Source organism: Oncorhynchus clarkii, chromosome 22, assembly GCF_045791955.1.
Source record: "Oncorhynchus clarkii lewisi isolate Uvic-CL-2024 chromosome 22, UVic_Ocla_1.0, whole genome shotgun sequence".
NCBI classification, from domain to species: Eukaryota; Metazoa; Chordata; class Actinopteri; order Salmoniformes; family Salmonidae; genus Oncorhynchus; species Oncorhynchus clarkii.
Genome location: NC_092168.1, coordinates 38,816,687 through 38,841,103, shown reverse-complemented (window position 1 = coordinate 38,841,103; position 24,417 = coordinate 38,816,687). Strand labels below are relative to the sequence as shown.

Sequence of the window (24,417 nt, the reverse complement as noted above, 5' to 3'; positions counted from 1 at the left end):
TCATTATACTGGACCTCCATCATTATACTGGACCTCTATCATTATACTGGACCTCCATCATTATACTGGACCTCCATCATTATACTGGACCTCCATCATTACACTGGACCTTTATCATTACACTGGACCTCCATCATTACACTGGACCTCCATCATTATACTGGACCTCCATCATTACACTGGACTTCCATCATTACACTGGACCTCCATCATTATACTGGACCTCCATCATTACACTGGACCTCCATCATTATACTGGACCTCCAGCATTATACTGGACCTCCATCATTATACTGGACCTCCATCATTATACTGGACCTCCATCATTACACTGGACCTTTATCATTACACTGGACCTCCATCATTATACTGGACCTCCATCATTATACTGGACCTCCATCATTACACTGGACCTCCATCATTACACTGGACGTTTATCATTACACTGGACCTTTATCATTACACTGGACCTCCATCATTATACTGGACCTCCATCATTATACTGGACCTCCATCATTACACTGGACCTTTATCATTACACTGGACCTCCATCATTATACTGGACCTTTATCATTACACTGGACCTCCATCATTACACTGGACCTCCATCATTATACTGGACCTCCATCATTACACTGGACTTCCATCATTACACTGGACCTCCATCATTACACTGGACATTTATCATTACACTGGACCTTTATCATTACACTGGACCTCCATCATGACACTGGACCTCCATCATTATACTGGACCTCCATCATTACACTGGACCTCCATCATTACACTGGACCTTTATCATTACACTGGACCTCCATCATTACACTGGACCTCCATCATTACACTGGACCTCCATCAGTACACTGGACCTCCATCATTACACTGGACCTCCATCATTACACTGGACCTCCATCATTACACTGGACGTCCATCATTACACTGGACCTTTATCATTACACTGGACTTCCATCATTACACTGGACCTCCATCATTACACTGGACCTCCATCATTACACTGGACCTCCATCATTACACTGGACCTTTATCATTACACTGGACCTCCATCATTACACTGGACCTCCATCATTACACTGGACCTCCATCATTACACTGGACCTTTATCATTATACTGGACCTCCATCATTACACTGGACCTCCATCATTACACTGGACCTCCATCATTACACTGGACCTCCATCATTACACTGGACCTCCATCATTACACTGGACCTTCATCATTACACTGGACCTTTATCATTACACTGGACCTCCATCATTACACTGGACTTCCATCATTATACTGGACCTCCATCATTACACTGGACCTCCATCATTACACTGGACCTCCATCATCACACTGGACCTCCATCATTACACTGGACCTCCATCATTACACTGGACCTCCATCATTACACCGGACTTCCATCATTATACTGGACCTCCATCATTACACTGGACCTCCATTATTACACTGGACCTCCATCATTACACTGGACCTCCATCATTACACTGGACCTCCATCATTATACTGGACCTCCATCATTACACTGGACCTCCATCATTACACTGGACCTCCATCATTACACTGGACCTCCATCATTACACTGGACCTTTATCATTACACTGGACCTCCATCATTACACTGGACCTCCATCATTACACTGGACCTTTATCATTACACTGGACCTCCATCATTACACTGGACCTCCATCATTACACTGGACCTTTATCATTACACTGGACCTCCATCATTACACTGGACCTCCATCATTACACTGGACCTTTATCATTACACTGGACCTCCATCATTACACTGGACTTCCATCATTACACTGGACCTCCATCATTACACTAGACCTCCATCATTACACTGGACCTTTATCATTACACTGGACCTCCATCATTACACTGGACCTTTATCATTACACTGGACCTCCATCATTACACTGGACCTCCATCATTACACTGGACCTCCATCATTACACTGGACCTCCATCATTACACTGGACCTCCATCATTACACTGGACGTCCATCATTACACTGGACCTCCATCATTACACTGGACCTTTATCATTACACTGGACCTCCATCATTATACTGGACCTCCATCATTACACTGGACCTCCATCATTACACTGGACCTCCATCATTACACTGGACCTCCATCATTACACTGGACCTCCATCATTACACTGGACTTCCATCATTACACTGGACCTCCATCATTATACTGGACCTTTATCATTACACTGGACCTCCATCATTACACTGGACCTTTATCATTACACTGGACCTCCATCATTATACTGGACCTTTATCATTACACTGGACCTCCATCATTACACTGGACTTCCATCATTACACTGGACCTCCATCATTACACTGGACCTCCATCATTACACTGGACCTTTATCATTACACTGGACCTCCATCATTACACTGGACCTCCATCATTACACTGGACCTCCATCATTACACTGGACCTTTATCAATACACTGGACCTCCATCATTACACTGGACCTCCATCATTACACTGGACCTTTATCATTACACTGGACCTCCATCATTACACTGGACCTCCATCATTACACTGGACCTTTATCATTACACTGGACCTTTATCATTACACTGGACCTTTATCATTATACTGGACCTCCATCATTACACTGGACCTTTATCATTATACTGGACCTCCATCATGACACTGGACCTCCATCATTACACTGGACCTCCATCATTACACTGGACCTCCATCATTATACTGGACCTCCATCATTACACTGGACCTCCATCATTGCACTGGACCTCCATCATTACACTGGACCTCCATCATTACATTGGACCTTTATCATTACACTGGACCTCCATCATTACACTGGACCTCCATCATTACACTGGACCTCCATCATTACACTGGACCTCCATCATTACACTGGACCTCCATCATTACACTGGACCTCCATCACTATACTGGACCTCCATCATTACACTGGACCTTTATCATTACACTGGACCTCCATCATTACACTGGACCTTTATCATTACACTGGACCTCCATCATTACACTGGACCTCCATCATTACACTGGACCTTTATCATTATACTGGACCTCCATCATTACACTGGACCTTTATCATTACACTGGACCTTTATCATTATACTGGACCTTTATCATTACACTGGACCTGGATGGAGGGGGGGGGGGGGGGGTGTCAATATAATAGTCCGGTGGCCAGTTGATTAATTGTTCAGCAGCCTTGTGGCTGGGGGGTAGAAGCTGTTAAAGATTCTATTGGTCCTAGACTTGGCGCTCTGGTACCGCTTGCCGCGTGGTAGCAGCGAGAACAGTCTATTACTTGGGTGACTGGAGTCTTTGACAATTTATTGGGCCTTCCTCTGACACCACCTAGAATATAGGTTCTGGATGGCAGGAAGCTTTTGGAATTGAATTGAATTTATTGACCCCAGTGATGTACTGGACCGTACGTACTACCCTCTGTAGCGCCATGCCAAATCTTTTCAGTCTCCTGAGGGGGAAAGGGTGTTGTCATGCCCTCTCCACCACTGGGCCATGATAGATCGTTGATGATGTGGACACCAAGGAACTTGAAACTCTCGACCCGCTCCACTACAGCCCTGTCGATGTTAATGGGGGCCTGTTCAGCCTGCCTTTTCTTGTAGTCCACAATCAGCTCCTCTGTCTTACTCACATTGAGGGAGAGGTTGCTGTCCTGGCACCACACTGCCAGGTCTCTGACCTCCTCCCTATAGGCTGTTGTTGGTGATCAGACCTATCACTGGTGTAAAATACTGTATGTGCATAATGATGAATGGTGTGTGTTTGTGCAAATCCATACGTGGAAGGCCAGGAGCAGAAGTGTGTAAGTGTTTGAGGGTGATGACATGAGCAAGAATAAGATCACAGAGTGTGTGTGTGTGTGTGTGTGTGTGTGTGTGTGTGTGTGTCAGTCAGTCAGTCAGTGTGTGTATATATATGAAGAGATAAGCAAGCGGCCCCTGTGTCTACTGGCGTGTGAGTCTGCGTGCTTGGACTGCTTAGTGGTAAGCTTAAGAAGCAATTATGTTGACAAAAGTTCTATGTTTATTACTAGGGATGCAAAGGGCCGGAAACTTTTCCGACCCAGACATTTTCCATGGGAAGTTAAGCCCGGGAATTTTGCTTAAATTCATCAAAAACATTAAACTTATAACAGTCAACCTTTTTTGTGGGATACACAAGGCAATTCTAGGTCTTGTGGCGTATTTTGGTTAAACTATCTCCAGTTCAATGGAATTGCAACCCTCTGCATGTACAGTGCATTCTTCCATCACATGTACAGCTGATCTCTCAAGATCTTGCACACTAATGAGATCCTATTGTTCCCACTCTACTACACTGTCTGAGCCAAGGACTACATTCTTTCTGGTAAGTTTTGATTACAGCACTGGGTGGGGTGAATATATATATATGACATACATTATTTTTTGTTAACTAGTAAATAGTAGCCTACAGCAAAGTGTGTTTAAATCATTTCTAACTTATTAAACATTTCTGCTAGTTAGTTTTTGCTACCATGTGGGTTTTAGCTGGCTTGAGCCTGCTAACTGAGGAGTGTTAATTCACCTGTTTCCAAACATGTTTCATTTTAAAACATTTATCTTACAAAGGAGTTGTTTAATCTAACTGCTTAAATATTTATCTGTACATGGAATTGTATTTGGGTTTAAAAAAAAATATATATATATATATATATATTCTAATCTGTACAGGAAAATGCCACGGGCACTATCTGATCTGTTGAGATGTTTCACTCCAGCTAATGTAGAAGGAAAAGCTGTGTACATATGCAAATACTGTGCCAAATCATATGTGAAGAATGCAACAAAGATGCAGAATCATCTGGGAAAGAGCATAAAATTCCCTGAGCGCTCACAACAAGCAACCTCTGACAAAAGTCCCTCTACTTCTATTTGAAGTGAAAATGATGAATCAGACACCTTATCGATAGCAACAGCTCATGGTCCAGCCCTCCAACCAGACAGCCCTCCAACCAGACAGCCCTCCAACCAGACAGCCCTCCAACCAGACAACCCTCCAACCAGACAGCCCTCCAACCAGACATGCTTGATCTACTCATTTGCTGGATGCAGAGTTCAACAGAGTTCAAGTGAAGGTCAAGCAAATCATAGAGAAAGCAGACTGTATTGCAATCATCTCTGATGGGTGGTTGAATGTTTGTGGGCAAGGAATAATTAATTACATCATCGCCACCCCTCAACCAGTATTCTACAAGAGCACAGACACGAGGGACAACAGACATTCCGGTCTCTACACTGCAGATGAGCTGAATGCAGTCATCAATGACCTTGGACCAGAGAAGGTATTTCCACTGGTGACAGACAATGCTGCGAACATGTAGGCTGCTTGGTTGAAGTGGAGGAGTCCTACCTTCCCATCACACCCATTGGCTGTGGTACTCATGCATTGAATCTGCTCCTCAAGGACATCATGAAAACAATGGATACACTCTACAACAGAGCCAAGGAAATAGTTAGGTATGTGAAAGGTCATCAGGTTATAGCAGAAATCAACCTCACCAAGCAAAGTGAGAAGAATAAGAGCACCACATTGAAGCTGCCCAGCAACACCCGTTGGGGTGGTGTTGTCATCATGTTTGACAGTCTCCTGGACGGGAACGAGTCTCCAAGAAATGGCCATATCACAGTCTGCCGATATGGACAGCCCCATCAAGAGGATCCTCCTGGGTAATGTATTTTGGGAGAGTGGTAAGCAGCCTGAAACCTATAGCAGTAGCCATTCCACGGATTGAGGGAGACAATGCCATCCTGTCTGATGTTCAGACTCTGCTTACAGATGTAAGAGAAGAAATCCGTACTGCCCTGCCCACTTCACTGTTGCTCCAAGCAGAGGAAACAGCAGTTCTGAAATACATCAAAAAGCATGAAGACTTCTTCCTAAAGCCCATACACACTGCAGCGTACATGTTGGGCCCCAAGTATGCTGGCAAGAGCATCCTGTCTGGAGCAGAGATAAACCAGGGCTATGGTGTCATCACTACAGTGTCTCGCTACCTTGGCCTGGATGAGGGCAAGGTTCTTGGCTGTCTGGCGAAGTACACTTCCAAGCAAGGGCTTTGGGATGGAGAAGCAATATGGCAGCCGTGCCAACATATCTCATCAGCCACCTAGAGGAAGGTACTTTGTGGATCTGAGGCTCTTTCCCCTGTTGCCTCCATCATTCTCCAAATCCCACCAACATCAGCTGTCTCAGAGCGCAACTGGTCCTTGTTTGAGAACACACACACCAAAGCACGCAACAGGCTGACCAATACAATGGTTGAAAAATTGGTGGCCATACGGGCAAATTTGAGGCTTTTTGAGCCTGACAAGTTAACCTCAACAAGGTTGAAAGTGACAGTGAAGATGAGGCCTGAGAGTCTGATGTTCAAGAGGTGGACATTGAGGAGGTCCAGGGAGAAGACATGGAAGCCTGAGAGTCTGATGTTCAAGAGGTGGACATTGAGCAGGTCCAGGGAGAAGACATGGAAGCCTGAGAGTCTGATGTTCAAGAGGTGGACATTGAGGAGGTCCAGGGAGAAGACATGGAAGCCTGAGAGGAAGACAACCAAAGCTTTAGTTTCTAGACTATCATTTTACAGATTATGTTTTTTGGAGATGCGATGGATCATTGGGGATCATTCAATATTCCCTTTATTTTGTTGTTCAGTGAAATCATCCCATGTGAAGAGTCAACTCATTTAATCAAAGTTCAATTCGTAACTAAATAGTTTAAGAAAATATCTATTGGAAGGATTTAATCATTTGTAATTATGTCTCCTTCTGATGAGGTAAAAGGTTTATGTTTATGTTTCCATATGATATGGTAAATAAATCCAATGCAAAAAACATCTACATTTAAATGGTATTAATATTAATTAATATATATTCCTGTTAATTCCCACGAAAAGTTTCCACCTCTGAATATTCCCCAACATGTGCAGCCCTGGTTACTACTTTATATGTAGTTGAGGCACATACCTTATTAAAATTATATTATGTGGATCGAGGGATCGAGAGAGAGAGAGAGAGAGAGAGTGAGAGAGAGAGAAAACACAGAGAGAACACAGAGAGAGAAGGGGGAAAACAGAGAGAGAACACAGAGAGAGAAGGGGGAAAACAGAGAGAGAGAGAGAGAGAGAGAAGGGGGAAAACACAGAGAGAGAAGGGGGAAAACACAGAGAGAGAGAGAGAGAGAGAGAGAGAGAAAACAGAGAGAGACAGGCAGGGTTTTATTTTTATTTACTTTTCTGCTCTTTTGCACACCAGTATTTATACTTGCACATCATCATCTGTACATCTATCACTCCAGTGTTAATTTGCTAAATTGTAATTACTTCGGTACTATGGCCTATTTATTGCCTTACCTACCTGGTTAAATAAAGGTGAAATAAAAATAAGAAAGAGCAACAGAAAGACAGACAGCGAGATAACGACAGGGAGAGAGTTAGAGGGAGACGGAGTGAGAGAGAGTGAGAGAGAGAAATAAAGAACAAGTGAGAGAGACAGAAGGAGAGAGAGAGACAGAGAGAGAGAGAGAACAGAGAGAGAGAGAGAGAGAGAGAGAAAAAACAGAGAGAGAGAGAGAGTAAAGAAGTGGCACAGGGGTTGTCGTAGCATTTCAGCATTAGGGCTATTGGGATTAATATGTGTCCATGTCACGGGGGCTGTGTGGGAGGAGACATGGTTCAATAGACCCTAGAATTATGTAGGAGGAGTATCCCTCTAAGACAGGGTGAGAAGGCGTGGGTGGAAGTGGTTCAGATAGTCAGATTATCGGTCATGGCCCTTTGTCCTACTGCTACTGGAACATCAACTAGAAACCCTCTTCTATCATTGATCTGTGTGTTCATAATGGGATTTCAGTGAGGATAATGCATCAAAGCACTTGAGGTTCTGCATCCTTATTCTCTAGATGTATTTTTTATGAATCTTCCTCTTTTCTGTAATTTCCCATCTTCCACTTTCTCATTCACACTATATTTCTCGCCCCCCACCCCCCCTTGCTTCAATTTCAACGCTCCCACTCTTCACTATCCATGGCTATTTCTCTATTGCTGGTTGTTGTGTCTGCTCTGTCTACCTTGGACCAAATGTGTATGTGGAATGTGCAGTGGGTATAAATTATTGTCTTCCTGTCTCCTCGGACACATTGAGGTAGCGAGACATACAGAATGAGAGGGAGGGAGAGGGAGAGGGAGAGAGAGAGAGAGAGAGAGAGAGAGAGAGAGAGAGAGAGGGGGAGAGAGGCAGGGGATAAGGAGACATACAGAGAGAGAGATAGACACGCAGAGAGAAAGAGAGAGTCTGCACACTAACCAGACCATGCTCCAATGGGACTAGTCCTGCCTGTCTGCCTCACTCTGCCCCTGGGGACTTTGTGGAAGAGGACAGATAGCTGGAAACAGGGAGTTCTTTCTGATGTCATTCAGGCAGAATAGAAAGGTGCCATCAGATGAATGGATGGAAGGATGAAGAGATGAAGAGATGGAGGATTGGAGGGATGAAGAGATGGAGGAATGAAGAGATGTAGAGATGAGAGATGGAGGGTTGGAGAGATGGAGAAATGGATTTCAAATATATCAATAGTTGGAAAGGTGCCCTTTTCAAATATACTGTCTTATCCCAGTCTCCACCATTTGGTGACTGTTAAATCCCTCTGTACTAATCTGTCATGTAAACTCAGCAAAAAAAGAAACGTTCTCTCACTGTGGTGGGGGGGGGGTACTGCAGTGCATCTCCTCCTCGTGGACTGCACCAGATTTGCCAGTTCTTGCTGTGAGATGTTACCCCACTCTTCCAACAAGGCACCTGCAAGTTCCCAGACATGTCTGGGGGGGAATGGCCCTCACCCTCACCCTCCGATCCCAGACGTGCTCAATGGGATTGAGATCCAGGCTCTTCTCTGGCCATGGCAGAACACTGACATTCTTGTCTTGCAGGAAATCACGCACAGAACGAGCAGTATGGCTGGAGGGTCATGTCAGGATGTCTTCCCTGTAACGCACAGCGTTGAGATTGCCTGCAATGACAACAAGCTCAGTCCCATGATGCTGTGACACACTGCCCCAGACCATGACGGACCCTCCACCTCCAAATCGATCCCGCTCCAGAGTACAAGCCTTGGTGTAACGCCCATTCCTTCGACGATAAACGCGAATCCGACCATCACCCCTGGTGAGACAAAACCGCGACTCCTTAGTAAAGAGCACTTTTTGCCAGTCCTGTCTGGTCCAGCGACGGTGGGTTTGTGCCATAGGTGACGTTGTTGCCGGTGATGTCTGGTGAGGACCTGCCTTACAACAGGCCTACAAGCTCTCAGTCCAGCCTCTCTCAGCCTATTACGGACAGTCTGAGCACTGATGGAGGGATTGTGCGTTCCTGGTGTAACCCGGGCAGTTGTTGTTGCCATCCTGTACTTGTCCCGCAGGTGTGATGTTCAGATGTACCGATCCTGTGCAGGTGTTGTTACACGTGGTCTGTCACTGCGAGCACGATCAGCTGTCCATCCTGTCTCAATGTAGTGCTGTCTTAGGCGTCTCACAGTACGGACATTGCAATCTATTGCCCTGGCCACATCTGCAGTCCTCATGTCTCCTTGCAGCATGCCTAAGGCATGTTCACATAGATGAGCAGGGACCCTGGGCATCTTTCCTTCGGTGTTCAGTCAGTAGAAAGGCCTCTTTAGTGTTCTAAGTTTTCATAACTGTGACCTTAATTGTCTACCGTCTGTAAGCTGTTAGTGTCTTAACGACCGTTCCACAGGTGCATGTTCATTAATTGTTTATGGTTCGTTGAACAAGCATGGGGGAACAGTGTTTAAACCCTTTACAATGAAGATCAGTGAAGTTATTTGGATTTTTACGAATTATCTTTGAAAGACAGAGTCCTGAAAAAGGGATGTTTCTTTTTTTGCTGAGTTTATTATCCACCATGTATTACCTGTCATGTACTGTATCTTTTGAAGCTCAGTTTGTAGAGCATGACGTTTGTAATGCCAGAGTAGTGGGTTCGTTTCCCGGGTTCACCCATATATAAAATGCACGCATGACTGAAAGTTGCTTTAGATAAAAGCATCTGCTAAATGGGATATATATATTGTACTGGACTTCCTCTACTCAGGATCAAAGGTGACAGGGGGTCTTCCCATGAGAACAGCTTGGTGACCCTTCAACCAGACATGTTGATCAACATCAGTTTATAACAGTATATTGTCCTGGAGTGTATAATGTACAGTATATTATAAACTGGGTGGTTTGAGCCCTGAATTCTGATTGGCTGAATGCCATGGTATATCAGACCGTAGACCACGGGTATGACAAAATTTGTAGTTTTACTGCTGTAATTACCTTGGTAACCAGTTTATAATAACAATAAGGCACCTCGGGGGTTTGTGGTATATGGCCATTATTCCACGGCTAAGGGCTGTATCCAGGCACTTCACATTGTTTCGAGGGTAAGAACAGCCCTTAGGTATGGTATATTGGCCATATACCACACTTCCTCGGCCCGTATTGCTTAAATATAATATGGTGGTCATACTCTCCTAGGATCCCAGTCACTGATTCCGCTCTGTGTCTCACTCTTAGAGGCCCATCCCGTGCCCTCTAAATCAGTCATAGAGGCCCATTCCGTGCCCTCAGTCTTAGAGGCCCATCCCCTGTCCTCTAACTCACTCTTAGAGGCTCATCCCCTGCTTTCCGATCTCTCAATCTCCTCTCCCTGTGTCACAGTCTTAGAAGCTCATCCCCTGGCCATTCCTGTCCTCTGTCTTGGTCCTACACCGCCAAATCTAATTTCCTGTGGGATCGGCCCCTAATACCACAAGACTGACTAAATACGCTTTCCGAAGAGGCTGTGGTGACGGTTTGGCCCGTAGAGTGTACTAGATGATGTATGTGTGTCATAGATCCACATGTCAGGGTCTCAAAAGGTCAGGTGGTATTGGAATGATGATTGATCAGAGCTGTGGCACAGAGTGTGTGTGTGTGTGTGTGTGTTTGTGTTAGAGGTTGTGTGTGTGTGTGTGTTAGAGATTGTGTGTGTGTGTGTGTGTGTGTGTGTTAGAGGTTGTGTGTGTGTTAGAGGTTATATATGTGTGTGTGTGTGTTTGTGTTAGAGGTTGTGTGTGTGTGTGTGTTAGAGATTGTGTGTGTGTGTGTGTGTGTGTGTGTGTGTGTGTGTGTGTGTGTGTGTGTGTGTTAGAGGTTGTGTGTGTGTGTTAGAGGTTATATGTGTGTGTGTGTTAGAGATTGTGTGTGTGTGTGTGTGTGTGTTAGAGGTTATATGTGTGTGTGTGTGTGTGTGTGTGTGTGTGTGTGTGTTTATGTGCACGTTTGAGGGTGCGTGTGTGTTAGAGGTTGTGTGTGTGTGTGTATATGTATATCTGCACGTTTGAGGGTGCGTGTGTGTTAGAGGTTGTGTGTGTGTGTGTGTATGTGTGTTAGAGGTTTTGTGAGTGAGAGGGTTTTTTATCTCCAAGCTCCCGGCCTATATCTCTAATCATGGCACACACATCAATAGACAGGCATGCAGGTGAGCCACATTACAGCTCAGAGATGAATAATGGATGGATATGACATTATTAAAACACTTGGGTTATTCATCCAAAGCTGTACGTCGAGGCAGGCAGAGAGCAGTAGAGAACACCAAACATCTAGCCAGGTCTCAGCAGAGGAAAAAGGGTTAACAGAGAGGTAGAGAGGAGACAGGGGAGGTAGAGAGGAGACAGGGGAGGTAGAGAGGAGACAGGGGAGGTAGAGAGGAGACAGGGGAGGTAGACGGTTAACAGAGGTAGAGAGGAGACAGGGGAGGTAGAGAGGAGACAGGGGAGGTAGAGAGGAGACAGGGGAGGTAGAGGGTTAACATAGAGGTAGAGGGGAGACAGGGGAGGTAGAGGGTTAACACAGAGGTAGAGAGGAGACGGGAGGCAGAGGGTTAACACAGAGGTAGAGATGAGACAGGGGAGGTAGAGGGTTAACAGAGGTAGAGAAGAGACAGGGGAGGTAGAGGGTTAACAGAGGTAGAGAGGAGACAGGGGAGGTAGAGAGGAGACAGGGGAGGTAGAGAGGAGACAGGGGAGGTAGAGAGGAGACAGGGGAGGTAGAGGGTTAACAGAGGTAGAGAGGAGACAGGGGAGGTAGAGAGGAGACAGGGGAGGTAGAGAGGAGACAGGGGAGGTAGAGGGTTAACAGAGGTAGAGATGAGACAGGGGAGGTAAAGGGTTAACAGGGGAGGTAGAGGGTTAACAGGGGAGGTAGAGGGTTAACACAGAGGTAGAGATGAGACAGGGGAGGTAGAGGGTTAACAGAGGTAGAGAGGAGACAGGGGAGGTAGAGAGGAGACAGGGGAGGTAGAGGGTTAACAGAGGTAGAGATGAGACAGGGGAGGTAAAGGGTTAACAGGGGAGGTAGAGGGTTAACACAGAGGTAGAGATGAGACAGGGGAGGTAGAGGGTTAACAGAGGTAGAGAGGAGACAGGGGAGGTAGAGAGGAGACAGGGGAGGTAGAGGGTTAACAGAGGTAGAGATGAGACAGGGGAGGTAAAGGGTTAACAGGGGAGGTAGAGGGTTAACACAGAGGTAGAGATGAGACAGGGGAGGTAGAGGGTTAACAGAGGTAGAGAGGAGACAGGGGAGGTAGAGAGGAGACAGGGGAGGTAGAGGGTTAACAGAGGTAGAGAGGAGACAGGGGAGGTAGAGGGTTAACACAGAGGTAGAGAGGAGACAGGGGAGGTAGAGGGTTAACAGAGGTAGAGAGGAGACAGGGGAGGTAGAGGGTTAACAGAGGTAGAGAGGAGACAGGGGAGGTAGAGGGTTAACAGAGGTAGAGAGGAGACAGGGGAGGTAGAGGGTTAATACAGACACAGATGGACACACACACACACACACACACACACACACACAGCTGTACATTTTCATCATTTATTTAGTGCAATGAAACAAAGAGCCCCCAATTATGTATGGGAAGCCATTATGACCCTAGGCCACTACTATTGATAATCATTATCCACACTGTAAACATGTCCACAGGAGAACGGCTCATAATAACGTTCGGAACGGAGCGGATGGAATGGCATCAATGACCTGGAAACCATGTGTTTGATGTATTTGATACCGTTCCACTGATGCCGCTCCAGTCATTACCACGAGCCCGTTTCTCCTCAATAAAGGTCCCATTAACCTCCTGTGATGTACGCAATATCCCTGAATAATTTAACTGAGCTGCATCAAACCTACACACATAAATAACCAGCGTACACACCATCTCCACTGCCGACCCTTTCATGTTCTTTTCTGATACGAGACACTAATAGGCTCATATAAAATGTCTCTGATGTTGGAATAATTACAAAAACCCAGTCTAAAGCACAGAATGCCTGTGATGGTTTCAAAGAGACTAACAGGTGTGTGTGTGTGTGTGTTCGCTCCAACCCCTCAGGTAAAGGGGACCTGATCGGCAGTGACTCCCTGACCAAGAAGCAGGTGATTAAGACGAACGCCAACGTGAAGGCTCTGACCTACTGTGACCTGCAGTACATCAGTCTGAAGGGACTGAGGGAGGTTCTCCGGCTCTACCCAGAGTACGCCCAGAAGTTCATCTCTGAGATACAACATGATTTGACCTATAACCTCAGAGAGGGTCACGGAGCTGACGTGAGTCGAACTGCAACGCAGGCATGCATACGCTACTAAACACACACATGCAGTAAAGAAAAACACACACACACACACACACACACACACACATGCAGTAAAAACATGCACACACAGACACACACACGTGTACACAGACACACACTAGTACATTGTTAATTGTAATATTTCCCTCAATAAAAAGACAACAGTCATTACATTCATTCTTACACCAGCCTGCCTACAGCTCTACAGCTTACAGCTCTACAGCTCTACCTGGTTTGTTTGATCAATAGAGCGAGGAGGGACGGGTTCGTCTGTGTGTGTGCCTGCGTGCACACTTGTGTGTCTCTCTGTGTGAGAGTGGTGAGACCAGTAACAAAATGGAGTCCCTCTCATATCTGTGTGAGAGTGGTGAGACCAGTAACAAAATGGAGTCCCTCTCTTGTCTCTGTTATCTCCTAGTGCTGCAGTATAAAGCTCTGAAGGGCTTGGTTCTGATCTAGCCTGAGGGTACATTCACCTTCAGAGGGCACATCATGCACTGTATACATAAACACTGCTCACCCTAGCTCGGGCTCTCGCTTCTTAAAAACACATCCACCCTTCCGTACACACACACTTGGCTGGCTGTATGCAGCGGAGTCAAACTCAACGAGACAGGAATAGCAGCGTGCAGCGTTTTGGAGTGTGTGCTGGAGCTAAAAATAGCACGGGGGAAGGCAGGGGCTCTCCCTGACTGGCTGTGTCCCCACAGCTCCTGCTAAATTTGGATGCTGCCTGATAAAAATAGCCCAGACAGCAAGGAGGAGAGAGGGAGGATGGGGAAGAGGAGGATAGGGAAGGACGCGCTCCTGCCCCGACTCCGCTCATATCACTCCTCCCTTCACAGTAACATGTTTATTTCAAGCTCCCACTTTCTAATGTCTAATCTAACCTCAGAGCCCCAGAGGAAAGTAGGGGCTGCTTCACTGTGCAGGTGTGTGTGTGTGTGTGTGTGCCTGTGTGTGCGTGTGCGTGTGTGTGTGTGTGTGTGTGTGTGTGTGTGAACATGTGCCTGTGTGTGTGTGTGTGTGAACATGTGCCTGTGTGTGTGTGTGTGTGAACATGTGCCTGTGCGTGTGTGTGTGCACGTGCATGAGATTACATACATACAGTACCAGTCAAAAGTTTGGACACATCTAGTCATTCCAGGGTTTTTATTTATTTTTACTATTTTTTACATTGTAGAATAATAGTGAAGACATCAAATCTATGAAATAACACAAATAGAATCATATAGTAACCAAAATATATTTTATATTTGAGATTCTTCACCCTTTGCCTTGATGACAGCTTTGCACACTCTTGGCATTCTCTCAACCAGCTTCATGAGTTGGTCACCTGGAATGCATTTCAATTAACAGGTGTGCCTTGTTAAAAGTACATTTGTGGAATCTCTTTCCTTCTTAATGCGTTTGAGCCAATCAGTTCTGTTGTGACAAGGTAGGGGTCGTATTCAGAAGACAGCCCTATTTGGTAAAATACCATATTATGGCAAGAACAGCTCAAATAAGCAAAAATAAACGACAGTCCATCATTACTTTAAGACATGAATGTCAGTCAATATGAAACATTTCAAAACTTTGAAAGTTTCTTCAAGTGCAGTTGCAAAAAGCATCCAGCGCTATGATGAAACTGGCTCTCATGAGGACAGCCACAGGAAAGGAAGACCCAGAGTTACCTCTGCTGCAGAGGATAAGTTTAAGTAACAGACACATCTCAACATCAACTGTTCAGAGGAGACTGTGTGAATCAGTCCTTTTTATTTTTATTTCACCTTTATTTAACCAGGTAGGCTAGTTGAGAACACCTTTATTTAACCAGGTAGGCCAGTTGAGAACACCTTTATTTACCCAGGTAGGCCAGTTGAGAACACCTTTATTTAACCAGGTAGGCTAGTTGAGAACACCTTTATTTAACCAGGTAGGCCAGTTGAGAACACCTTTATTTAACCAGGTAGGCTAGTTGAGAACACCTTTATTTAACCAGGTAGGCCAGTTGAGGACAAGTTCTCATTTACAACTGAGACCTGGCCAAGATAAAGCAAAGCAGTGCAACAAAAACAACAACACAGAGTTACACTTGTGAGATAAAAAAATGTATGGTCGAATTGCTGCAAAGAAACCACTACTAAAGGACACCAATAAGAAGAGACTTGCTTTGGCCAATAAACACGAGCAATGGACATTAGACAGGTGGAAATCTGTCATTTGGTATGATGAGTCTAAATTTGAGATTTTTGGCTCCAACCGCCGTGTCTTTGTGAGATGCAGAGTAGGTGAACGGATTATCTCTGCATGTGTGGTTCCCACCGTGAAGCATGGAGGAGGTGGTGTGATGGTGCTTTGCTCGTGACAGTCAGTGATTTATTTATAATTAAAGGCACACTTAACCAGCATGGCTACCACATCATTCTGCAGCGATATGCCATCCCATCGGGCTTGCGCTTAGTGGGACTATCATTTGTTTTTCAACAGGACAATGACGCAAACACACCTCCAGGCTGTATAAGGGCTATTTGACCAAGAAAGAGAGAGATGGAGTGCTGCATCAGATAACCTGGCCTTCACAATCACCCGACCTCAACCCAATTGAGTTGGTTTGGGATGAGTTGGACCGCAGAGTGAACGAAAAGCAGCCAACAAGTACTCAGCATATGTGGGAACTCATTCAAGACTGTTGGAAAAGCATTCCAGGTGAAGCATGTTGAGAGAATGCCAAGAGTGTTCAAAACTGTCATCAAGGCAAAGGGTGGTAACTTTGAAGAATCTCAAATAAAAAATACATTTTACATGTTCAATACATGTTCAACAATATTTTTGTTACTACATGATTCCATATGTGTTATTTCATAGTTTAAAATTAAGAAAAACCCTTGATTGAGTAGGTTTGTCCAAACTTTTGAATTGTACTGTACATGTGTTTGTTTATGTCTCAGAACATTAATAATTCAGCCAGGGGTGTGGACTGTTGTCCAAATGTGCTTCTTAGATAAAATCAAATCAAATGTATTTATATAGCCCTTCTTACATCAGCTGATATCTCAAAGTGCTGTACAGAAACCCAGCCTAAAACCCCAAACAGCAAGCAATGCAGGTGTAGAAGCACGGTGGCTTGGAAAAACTCCCTAGAAAGGCCAAAACCTAGGAAGAAACCTAGAGAGGAACCAGGCTATGTGGGGTGGCCAGTCCTCTTCTGGCTGTGCCGGCTGGAGATTATAACAGAACATGCCCAAGATGTTCAAATGTTCATAAATGACCAGCATGGTCAAATAATAATAATCACAGTAGTTGTGGAGGGTGCAGCAAGTCAGCACCTCAGGAGTAAATAGATGCAGATTTGACTGTGTATTATGTATTTAAAACCCAGCACAGGGAGTGGAGAACAGAACAGAAAGCCAAGACAAGACAAACCAGAAACAACAACAGCCTTCAGTGACGCCCTTCTTATTCTCATCAAACAATTACTGCAGAAACACCACCTCACAGTCTGAACACTGATAGTCTACCAGAATACGATGTGCACTTTGCCCCTGTTTAGATTAGGGGGTAGTGCTGGAGGGAGGAGGGAAAATAGCTTATTTTTTTATAACAGCAATAAATTTTTCCCTCCCCACTGTCTCTGCCGATTCACTTACTTCTGACTGACAGTCTCATGACACAGGAGCTGGAGGGAACACTAACACAATGTTCTGGGTCTCATGACACAGGAGCTGCAGGGAACACTAACACAATGTTCTGGGTCTCATGACACAGGAGCTGCAGGGAACACTAACACAATGTTCTGAGAACACCCGTCAGCCCTGTTCACACTGTAGTGCACGTGTAGACACACCAACACACACACACACACACACACACACACACACACACACACGTTTGCTTCCACTTCAGCATGCTTTGCAGCCATGGACGTATAGATTACACCCCCGCACAGTGAGGCAGCCCCTGCTTGCCTCTTGGGCTCTGAGCTAATATTAGGAAGTGGGAACTAAACATAGACATGCTACTGTGAAGGGAGGAGACAGACTGATGAGGAGAGCGGGGGAGGATAGGAGGGGGGAAAAGAGTGCTGATCAGAGAGAGAGGGAGAAAAGAGAGAGAGAGGGAGAAGAGAGAGAGAGGGAGAAAAGAGAGAGACGTGTACATGTCCTCAGTGAAAACAATGTACTGAGCAAATGTCAAATTGGCTGTTTACCAAATTACCGTACTACAGACCACAACTTCACCCTTCACCCTAAATGACAAACAAACAAACCAAAACAAAGGCAAAGTCTTCTCATGCATTGTTGACTTCAAAAACGCTTTTGACTCAATTTGGCATGAGGGTCTGCTATACAAACTGATGGAAAGTGGTGTTGGGGGTAAAACATACGACATTATAAAATCCATGTACACAAACAACAAGTGTGCGTTTAAAATTGGCAAAAAACACACATCTTTTTCCACAGGGCCGTGGGGTGAGACAGGGATGCAGCTTAAACCCCACCCTCTTCTACATATCAACAAATTGGCAAGGGCACTAGAACAGTCTGCCTCACCCTACTAGAATCTGAAGTCAAATGTCTCTGATGATCTGGTGCTTCTGTCCCCAACCAAGGAGGGCATACAACAGCACCTAGATCTTCTGCACAGACCTGGGCCCTGACAGTAAATCTCAGTAAGACCAAAATAATGGTGTTCCAAAAAAGGTTCAGTTGACAGGACCACAAATACAAATTCCATCTAGACACTGGTGCCCTAGAGCACACAAAAAAACGATACATACCTTGGCCTAAACATCAGTGCCACAGGTAACTTCCACAAAGCTGTAAACAATCTGAGATACAAGACAAGAATGGCATTCTATGCCATCAAAAGGAACATAAAATTCAACATACCAATTAGGATCTGGATAAAAATACTTGAAACGGTTATAGACCGTTTATGGTTGTGAGGTCTGGGGTCCGCTCACCAACCAATAATTCACTAAATGGAACAAACACCAAATTGAGAGACTGCATGCAAAATTCGGCAAAAATATCCTCTGTGTACAACGTAAAACACCAAATAATGCATGCAGAGCAGAATTAGGCCGATAACCGCTAATTATCAAGATCCAGAAAAGAGCCGTTAAATTCTACAACCACCTAAAAGGAAGCGATTCCCAAACCTTCCATAACAAAGCCATCACCTACAGAGAGATGAACCTGGGGCTCTCTTCACAAACACAAACCCCACTGAGCCCCTGGACAGCAACACAATCATGAGAAAGATAATTCTTCCAATGTGTCAAATAATTAACAAAGAAAACCAGAACAAACTAGAATGCTATTTGGCCCTAAACAGAGAGTACACAGTGGCAGAATACCTGACCACTGTGACTGACCCACAATTAAGGAAAGCTTTGACTATGTACAGACTCAGTGAGCATACAGCGGCCTATGTGCGCACTGCCCACAAAATGAGGTGGAAACTGAGCTGCACTTTCTAACCTCCTGCCCAATGTATGACCATATTAGAGACACATATTTCCCTCAGATTACACAGATCCACAAAGAATTTGAAAACAAACCTGATTTTGATAAATTCCCATATCTACTGGGTGAAATTCCACAGTCTGCCATCACAGCAGCAAGATGTGTGACCTGTTGCCACAAGAAAAGTGCAACCAGTGAAAAACAAACACCATTGTAAATACAACCCATATTTATGTTTATTTATTTTCCCTTCTGTACTTTTAAGTAATTTGCAAATGTCTCTATTATTTTGGAACTTGTGTGAGTGTAATATTTACTGTTTATTTCACTTTTGTTTATCCATTTCACTTGCTTTGGCAATGTAAACATGTTTCCTATGCCAATAAAGCTCCTTGAATTGAATTGAGAGAGAATAAAGCCCCTTGATTTGAATTGAGAGAGAATAAAGCCCCTTGAATTGAATTGAGAGAGAATAAAGCCCCTTGATTTGAATTGAGAGAGAATAAAGCCCCTTGAATTCAATTGAGAGAGAATAAAGCCCCTTGAATTCAATTGAGAGAGAATAAAGCCCCTTGAATTCAATTGAGAGAGAATAAAGCCCCTTGAATTGAATTGAGAGAGAATAAAGCCCCTTGATTTGAATTGAGAGAGAATAAAGCCCCTTGAATTCAATTGAGAGAGAATAAAGCCCCTTGAATTCAATTGAGAGAGAATAAAGCCCCTTGAATTCAATTGAGAGAGAATAAAGCCCCTTGAATTCAATTGAGAGAGAATAAAGCCCCTTGAATTCAATTGAGAGAGAATAAAGCCCCTTGAATTCAATTGAGAGAGAATAAAGCCCCTTGAATTCAATTGAGAGAGAATAAAGCCCCTTGAATTGAATTGAGAGAGAATAAAGCCCCTTGAATTCAATTGAGAGAGAATAAAGCCCCTTGAATTCAATTGAGAGAGAATAAAGCCCCTTGAATTGAATTGAGAGAGAATAAAGCCCCTTGAATTCAATTGAGAGAGAATAAAGCCCCTTGAATTCAATTGAGAGAGAATAAAGCCCCTTGAATTCAATTGAGAGAGAATAAAGCCCCTTGAATTGAATTGAGAGAGAATAAAGCCCCTTGATTTGAATTGAGAGAGAATAAAGCCCCTTGAATTGAATTGAGAGAGAATAAAGCCCCTTGATTTGAATTGAGAGAGAATAAAGCCCCTTGAATTCAATTGAGAGAGAATAAAGCCCCTTGAATTCAATTGAGAGAGAATAAAGCCCCTTGAATTCAATTGAGAGAGAATAAAGCCCCTTGAATTCAATTGAGAGAGAATAAAGCCCCTTGAATTCAATTGAGAGAGAATAAAGCCCCTTGAATTGAATTGAGAGAGAATAAAGCCCCTTGAATTGAATTGAGAGAGAATAAAGCCCCTTGAATTGAATTGAGAGAGAATAAAGCCCCTTGAATTGAATTGAGAGAGAATAAAGCCCCTTGAATTCAATTGAGAGAGAATAAAGCCCCTTGAATTGAATTGAGAGAGACAGCGTGAGAGAGAGAGAAGTAGCCAGTTCAGGACTTTGATGAGGAATGTGGTAAGATAACTGCACTGTATTGATTTATGTTGTAATTGATTTGTAATTTTATCAGTCGCTTTTGAATTTAATTTGTTGTAATGTGAAATTGTAAATGGTTTGTGTCATGTTGATCAATGGGTTTCCCCTGGTTAAATAAAGGTTAAATTAATAAAACAATAAGAGTCTTTGATCAAAGTGAAAGCAGAGAGAAGAGTAGAAAACAGAGAAGAGAGAGAAAGGGGTCTGGGCTTGTCCACATGGTGAAATATCACACCCATTCATTATCTAATTTACTGAAGAGGCCTATGGACATGTGTTATGGTTTCATTATCTCATTTACTGAAGAGGCCTATGGACAGGTGTTATGGTTTCATTATCTCATTTACTGAAGAGGCCTATGGACAGGTGTTATGGATTCAGGTACAAACTCACTGTTTAGATAGTGGATGAGATATACCTTCACACACACACACGACTGGCACCACCTGGCATCTGTAAGGTCAGAACAATTAAACACAGCCTCTCCCTCCTTCCCCTCCCCCCTTTAGTAATGTGTTGTATCAGGTGTTCCCTGTGGTCTAAGACCAGTAGATTTAGCTTGTCCTTTCAACACAACGCCTTCTCATGTAATCTCATAGCCCACTAATTCCTGCTTTGTTTGGCTCATCGGCTTTTAGAAGTCATGTTTGTCTCTGAGGACATTGTTGTATTATTCATTTGACGTTGGGTGAGAGGGGTGGGGGGGGGGGCTGGGTGAGAGGGGTAGGGGAGGGCTGGGTGAGAAGGGTAGAGGAGGGCTGGGTGAGAGGGGTAGGGGATGGCTGGGTGAGAGGGTTAGGGGAGGGCAGGGTGAGAGGGGTAGAGGGGATTGGTGAGAGGGGAGGGCTGGGTGACAGGGGTAGGGGAGGGCTGGGTGAGAGGGGTAGGGGAGGGCAGGGTGAGAGGGTTAGGGGAGGGCTGGGTGAGAGGGTTAGGGGAGGGCAGGGTGAGAGGGGTAGGGGAGGGCTGGGTGAGAGGGGACGGCTGGGTGACAGGGGTAGGGGAGGGCTGGGTGAGAGGGTTAGGGGAGGGCTGGGTGAGAGGGTTAGGCGAGGGCAGGGTGAGAGGGGTAGGGGAGGGCTGGGTGACAGGGGTAGGGGAGGGCAGGGTGAGAGGGGTAGGGGAGGGCAGGGTGAGAGGGTTAGGGGAGGGCAGGGTGAGAGGGTTAGGGGAGGGCTGGGTGAGAGGGTTAGGGGAGGGCAGGGTGAGAGGGGTAGGGGAGGGCTGGGTGAGAGGGGACAGCTGGGTGACAGGGGTAGGGGAGGGCTGGGTGAGAGGGGTAGGGGAGGGCAGGATGAGAGGGTTAGGGGAGGGCTGGGTGAGAGGGGAGGGGAGGGCTGGGTGACAGGGGTAGGGGAGGGCTGGGTGAGAGGGGTAGGGGAGGGCAGGGTGAGAGGGTTAGGGGAGGGCAGGGTGAGAGGGGTAGGGGGGCTGGGTGAGAGGGGTAGGGGAGGGCTGGGTGAGAGCGGTAGGGGAGGGCTGGGTGAGAGGGGTAGGGGAGGGCTGGGTGAGAGGGGTAGGGGAGGGCTGGGTGAGAGGGGTAGGGGAGGGCTGGGTGACAGGGGTAGGGGAGGGCTGGGTGAGAGGGGTAGGGGGGGCTGAGTGAGAGGGGTAGGGGAGGGCAGGGTGAGAGGGGTAGGGGAGGGCTGGGTGAGGGGGTAGGGTAGGGCTGGGTGAGAGGGGTAGGGGAGGGCTGGGTGACAGGGGTAGGGGAGGGCTGGGTGACAGGGGTAGGGGAGGGCAGGGTGAGAGGGGTAGGGGCAGGGATGGATGAGAGGGGTGGGGGCAGGGATGTATGAGAGGGGTGGGGGCAGGGATGGATGAGAGGGGTAGGGGCAGGGATGGATGAGAGGGGTAGGGGCAGGGATGGATGAGAGGGGTAGGGGCAGGGATGGATGAGAGGGGTGGGGGCAGGGATGAATGGAAGTGTGTGTGTGAGGAATGGATATCAAACTCATAGAGAGAAGCTGGGACTAGATGGTACAAGTCTACCTCCCACTGGTAGTGTGGTGTTACTGCACCTACTCTAGGCTACTGTGGTCTTCTTGTGTTGTGGATCATTATCATTCCCCACTCAACCTTGCCTCTAGCCTGGTCTGAAAAAAACGCATCTAGCCCCTTCCCCTTTTCCTAAAGCCTATTCCTAAAGCCTAACTCTGGAGAAAAAGCTGAAGGAATTAGATATGATATAGTTTATCTGATGCTTTTGTATAGTTGAATGTACCTTTATCACGTCTCTCTCTCCCCTCCCTCCCTCTTGGTTGCTCTCCCCCTCCCATTCCCTCACTCTCTCTCTCTCTCCCCTCCCTCCCTCTTGGTTGCTCTCCCCCTCCCATTCCCTCACTCTCTCTTGCTCTCTCTCTCTCTCCCCATTTATCTCTCCACAGGTGGACTGGGAGAGTAATGGAAGTTTGGTGAAGAAGCTGTCTTCCATTAAGGAAGATGAGGAGGGTGATGAAGAGCAGAGCTCTGTGTCGCGTGCCCCTCGTTCCCCTCGACGTCTGACCAGGGTTCTCAACTCGCCCCTGCGTTCGCCCCTGCTGCACCCTCGACCCTTCCGCCCCCCCTCAGAACACACCCGCCCCCCCACTCTGCAGATACCTGTGGTCAGCTTCAGCAGTGCGCCACTGGAGCTCAGTCCAAGGTAGGGAAATCACAGACTCAGTCATTCTACACACACACACACACAGACACACACAAATCACGCATGCACGCACACAAAGTTTTTCAACCAATGGGTCGTTCCACATAAATATACATTTTTCACCAATATTGAATTTTAAAATCCTGTTATATTAAATGAAGTGCCCTTTAATATAGACCACATGGAGAATACAATCAAATCAGATTTGTTTTGTTTTATGAATGAAGGCTTGCTAAAGTGCTAAAATTCTGCATTTTGTCATGTCCCTCCGTCAACCCTGTTTCACTTCTAGGACGATTTCAACCCACTTAATCCAAAAATATCTCCAACATCATTGTAAAGTCCTAGTTAGTCTGTTGCTTTGACAAAGTCAAAGTCTGAAGATGATTTATTTCATGTGATTAATGTCTGTCCCTCATGTTAAGGTCAACCCTGTTACATGAACTGAACTCGGTTTAATATGGTGAAACCATTCCTTTTTTTTCTCAAAATAAAAATGGAACATCTAATAGTCAAATCATAGTGTAAAAGCAGGTGAGCTGGTTCTACTTTTTTTGTAAAATTTCTGGTGTTTTGTGGAAAACTGAGCGCGACGGAGTGTAACAAGTCAACGCCATTACTCATAAATAGACAGGCTAGAAATGTTTTAGCAATTACATTTTTGGGGTGAAGCTTGCAGTCAATTTACACTCCCTGTTCCACATAACAAGCTTATATTCCCTCTGTATCAAGAGGATTTATGGCTGATTTAAGATTAAATCGTCAACCATGTTACAGTCAACCCTGATACGGTCAACCCTGCACTTAATATAGTATTGTTTTTATTTAACATCTCGAGATGGGAAATGTAGTTTTTTAGGAAGTTGAAAATGTGTTCTTTATGATAGAATGTTAAAATGAGGTGAAATCAAGTTTTTGTTGTTGTTGCGAGTTACACTCAAAAGGCACTGAATTGGTGGAACGGG

At 45.4% G+C, this 24,417-nt stretch overlaps 1 protein-coding gene across 1 annotated transcript in view; it reads left to right on the top strand.

Annotated features, from left to right (window-relative positions):
• Window positions 1-24,417, top strand: part of LOC139380891 (voltage-gated delayed rectifier potassium channel KCNH8-like) — a 187,192-nt gene that overhangs the window by 156,079 nt on the left and 6,696 nt on the right. The window contains exons 11-12 of the mRNA XM_071124042.1: window positions 13,521-13,735; window positions 23,196-23,452. Of these exons, the coding sequence (XP_070980143.1) occupies window positions 13,521-13,735; window positions 23,196-23,452 (472 nt within the window). The remainder of the gene's footprint in view (window positions 1-13,520; window positions 13,736-23,195; window positions 23,453-24,417) is intronic.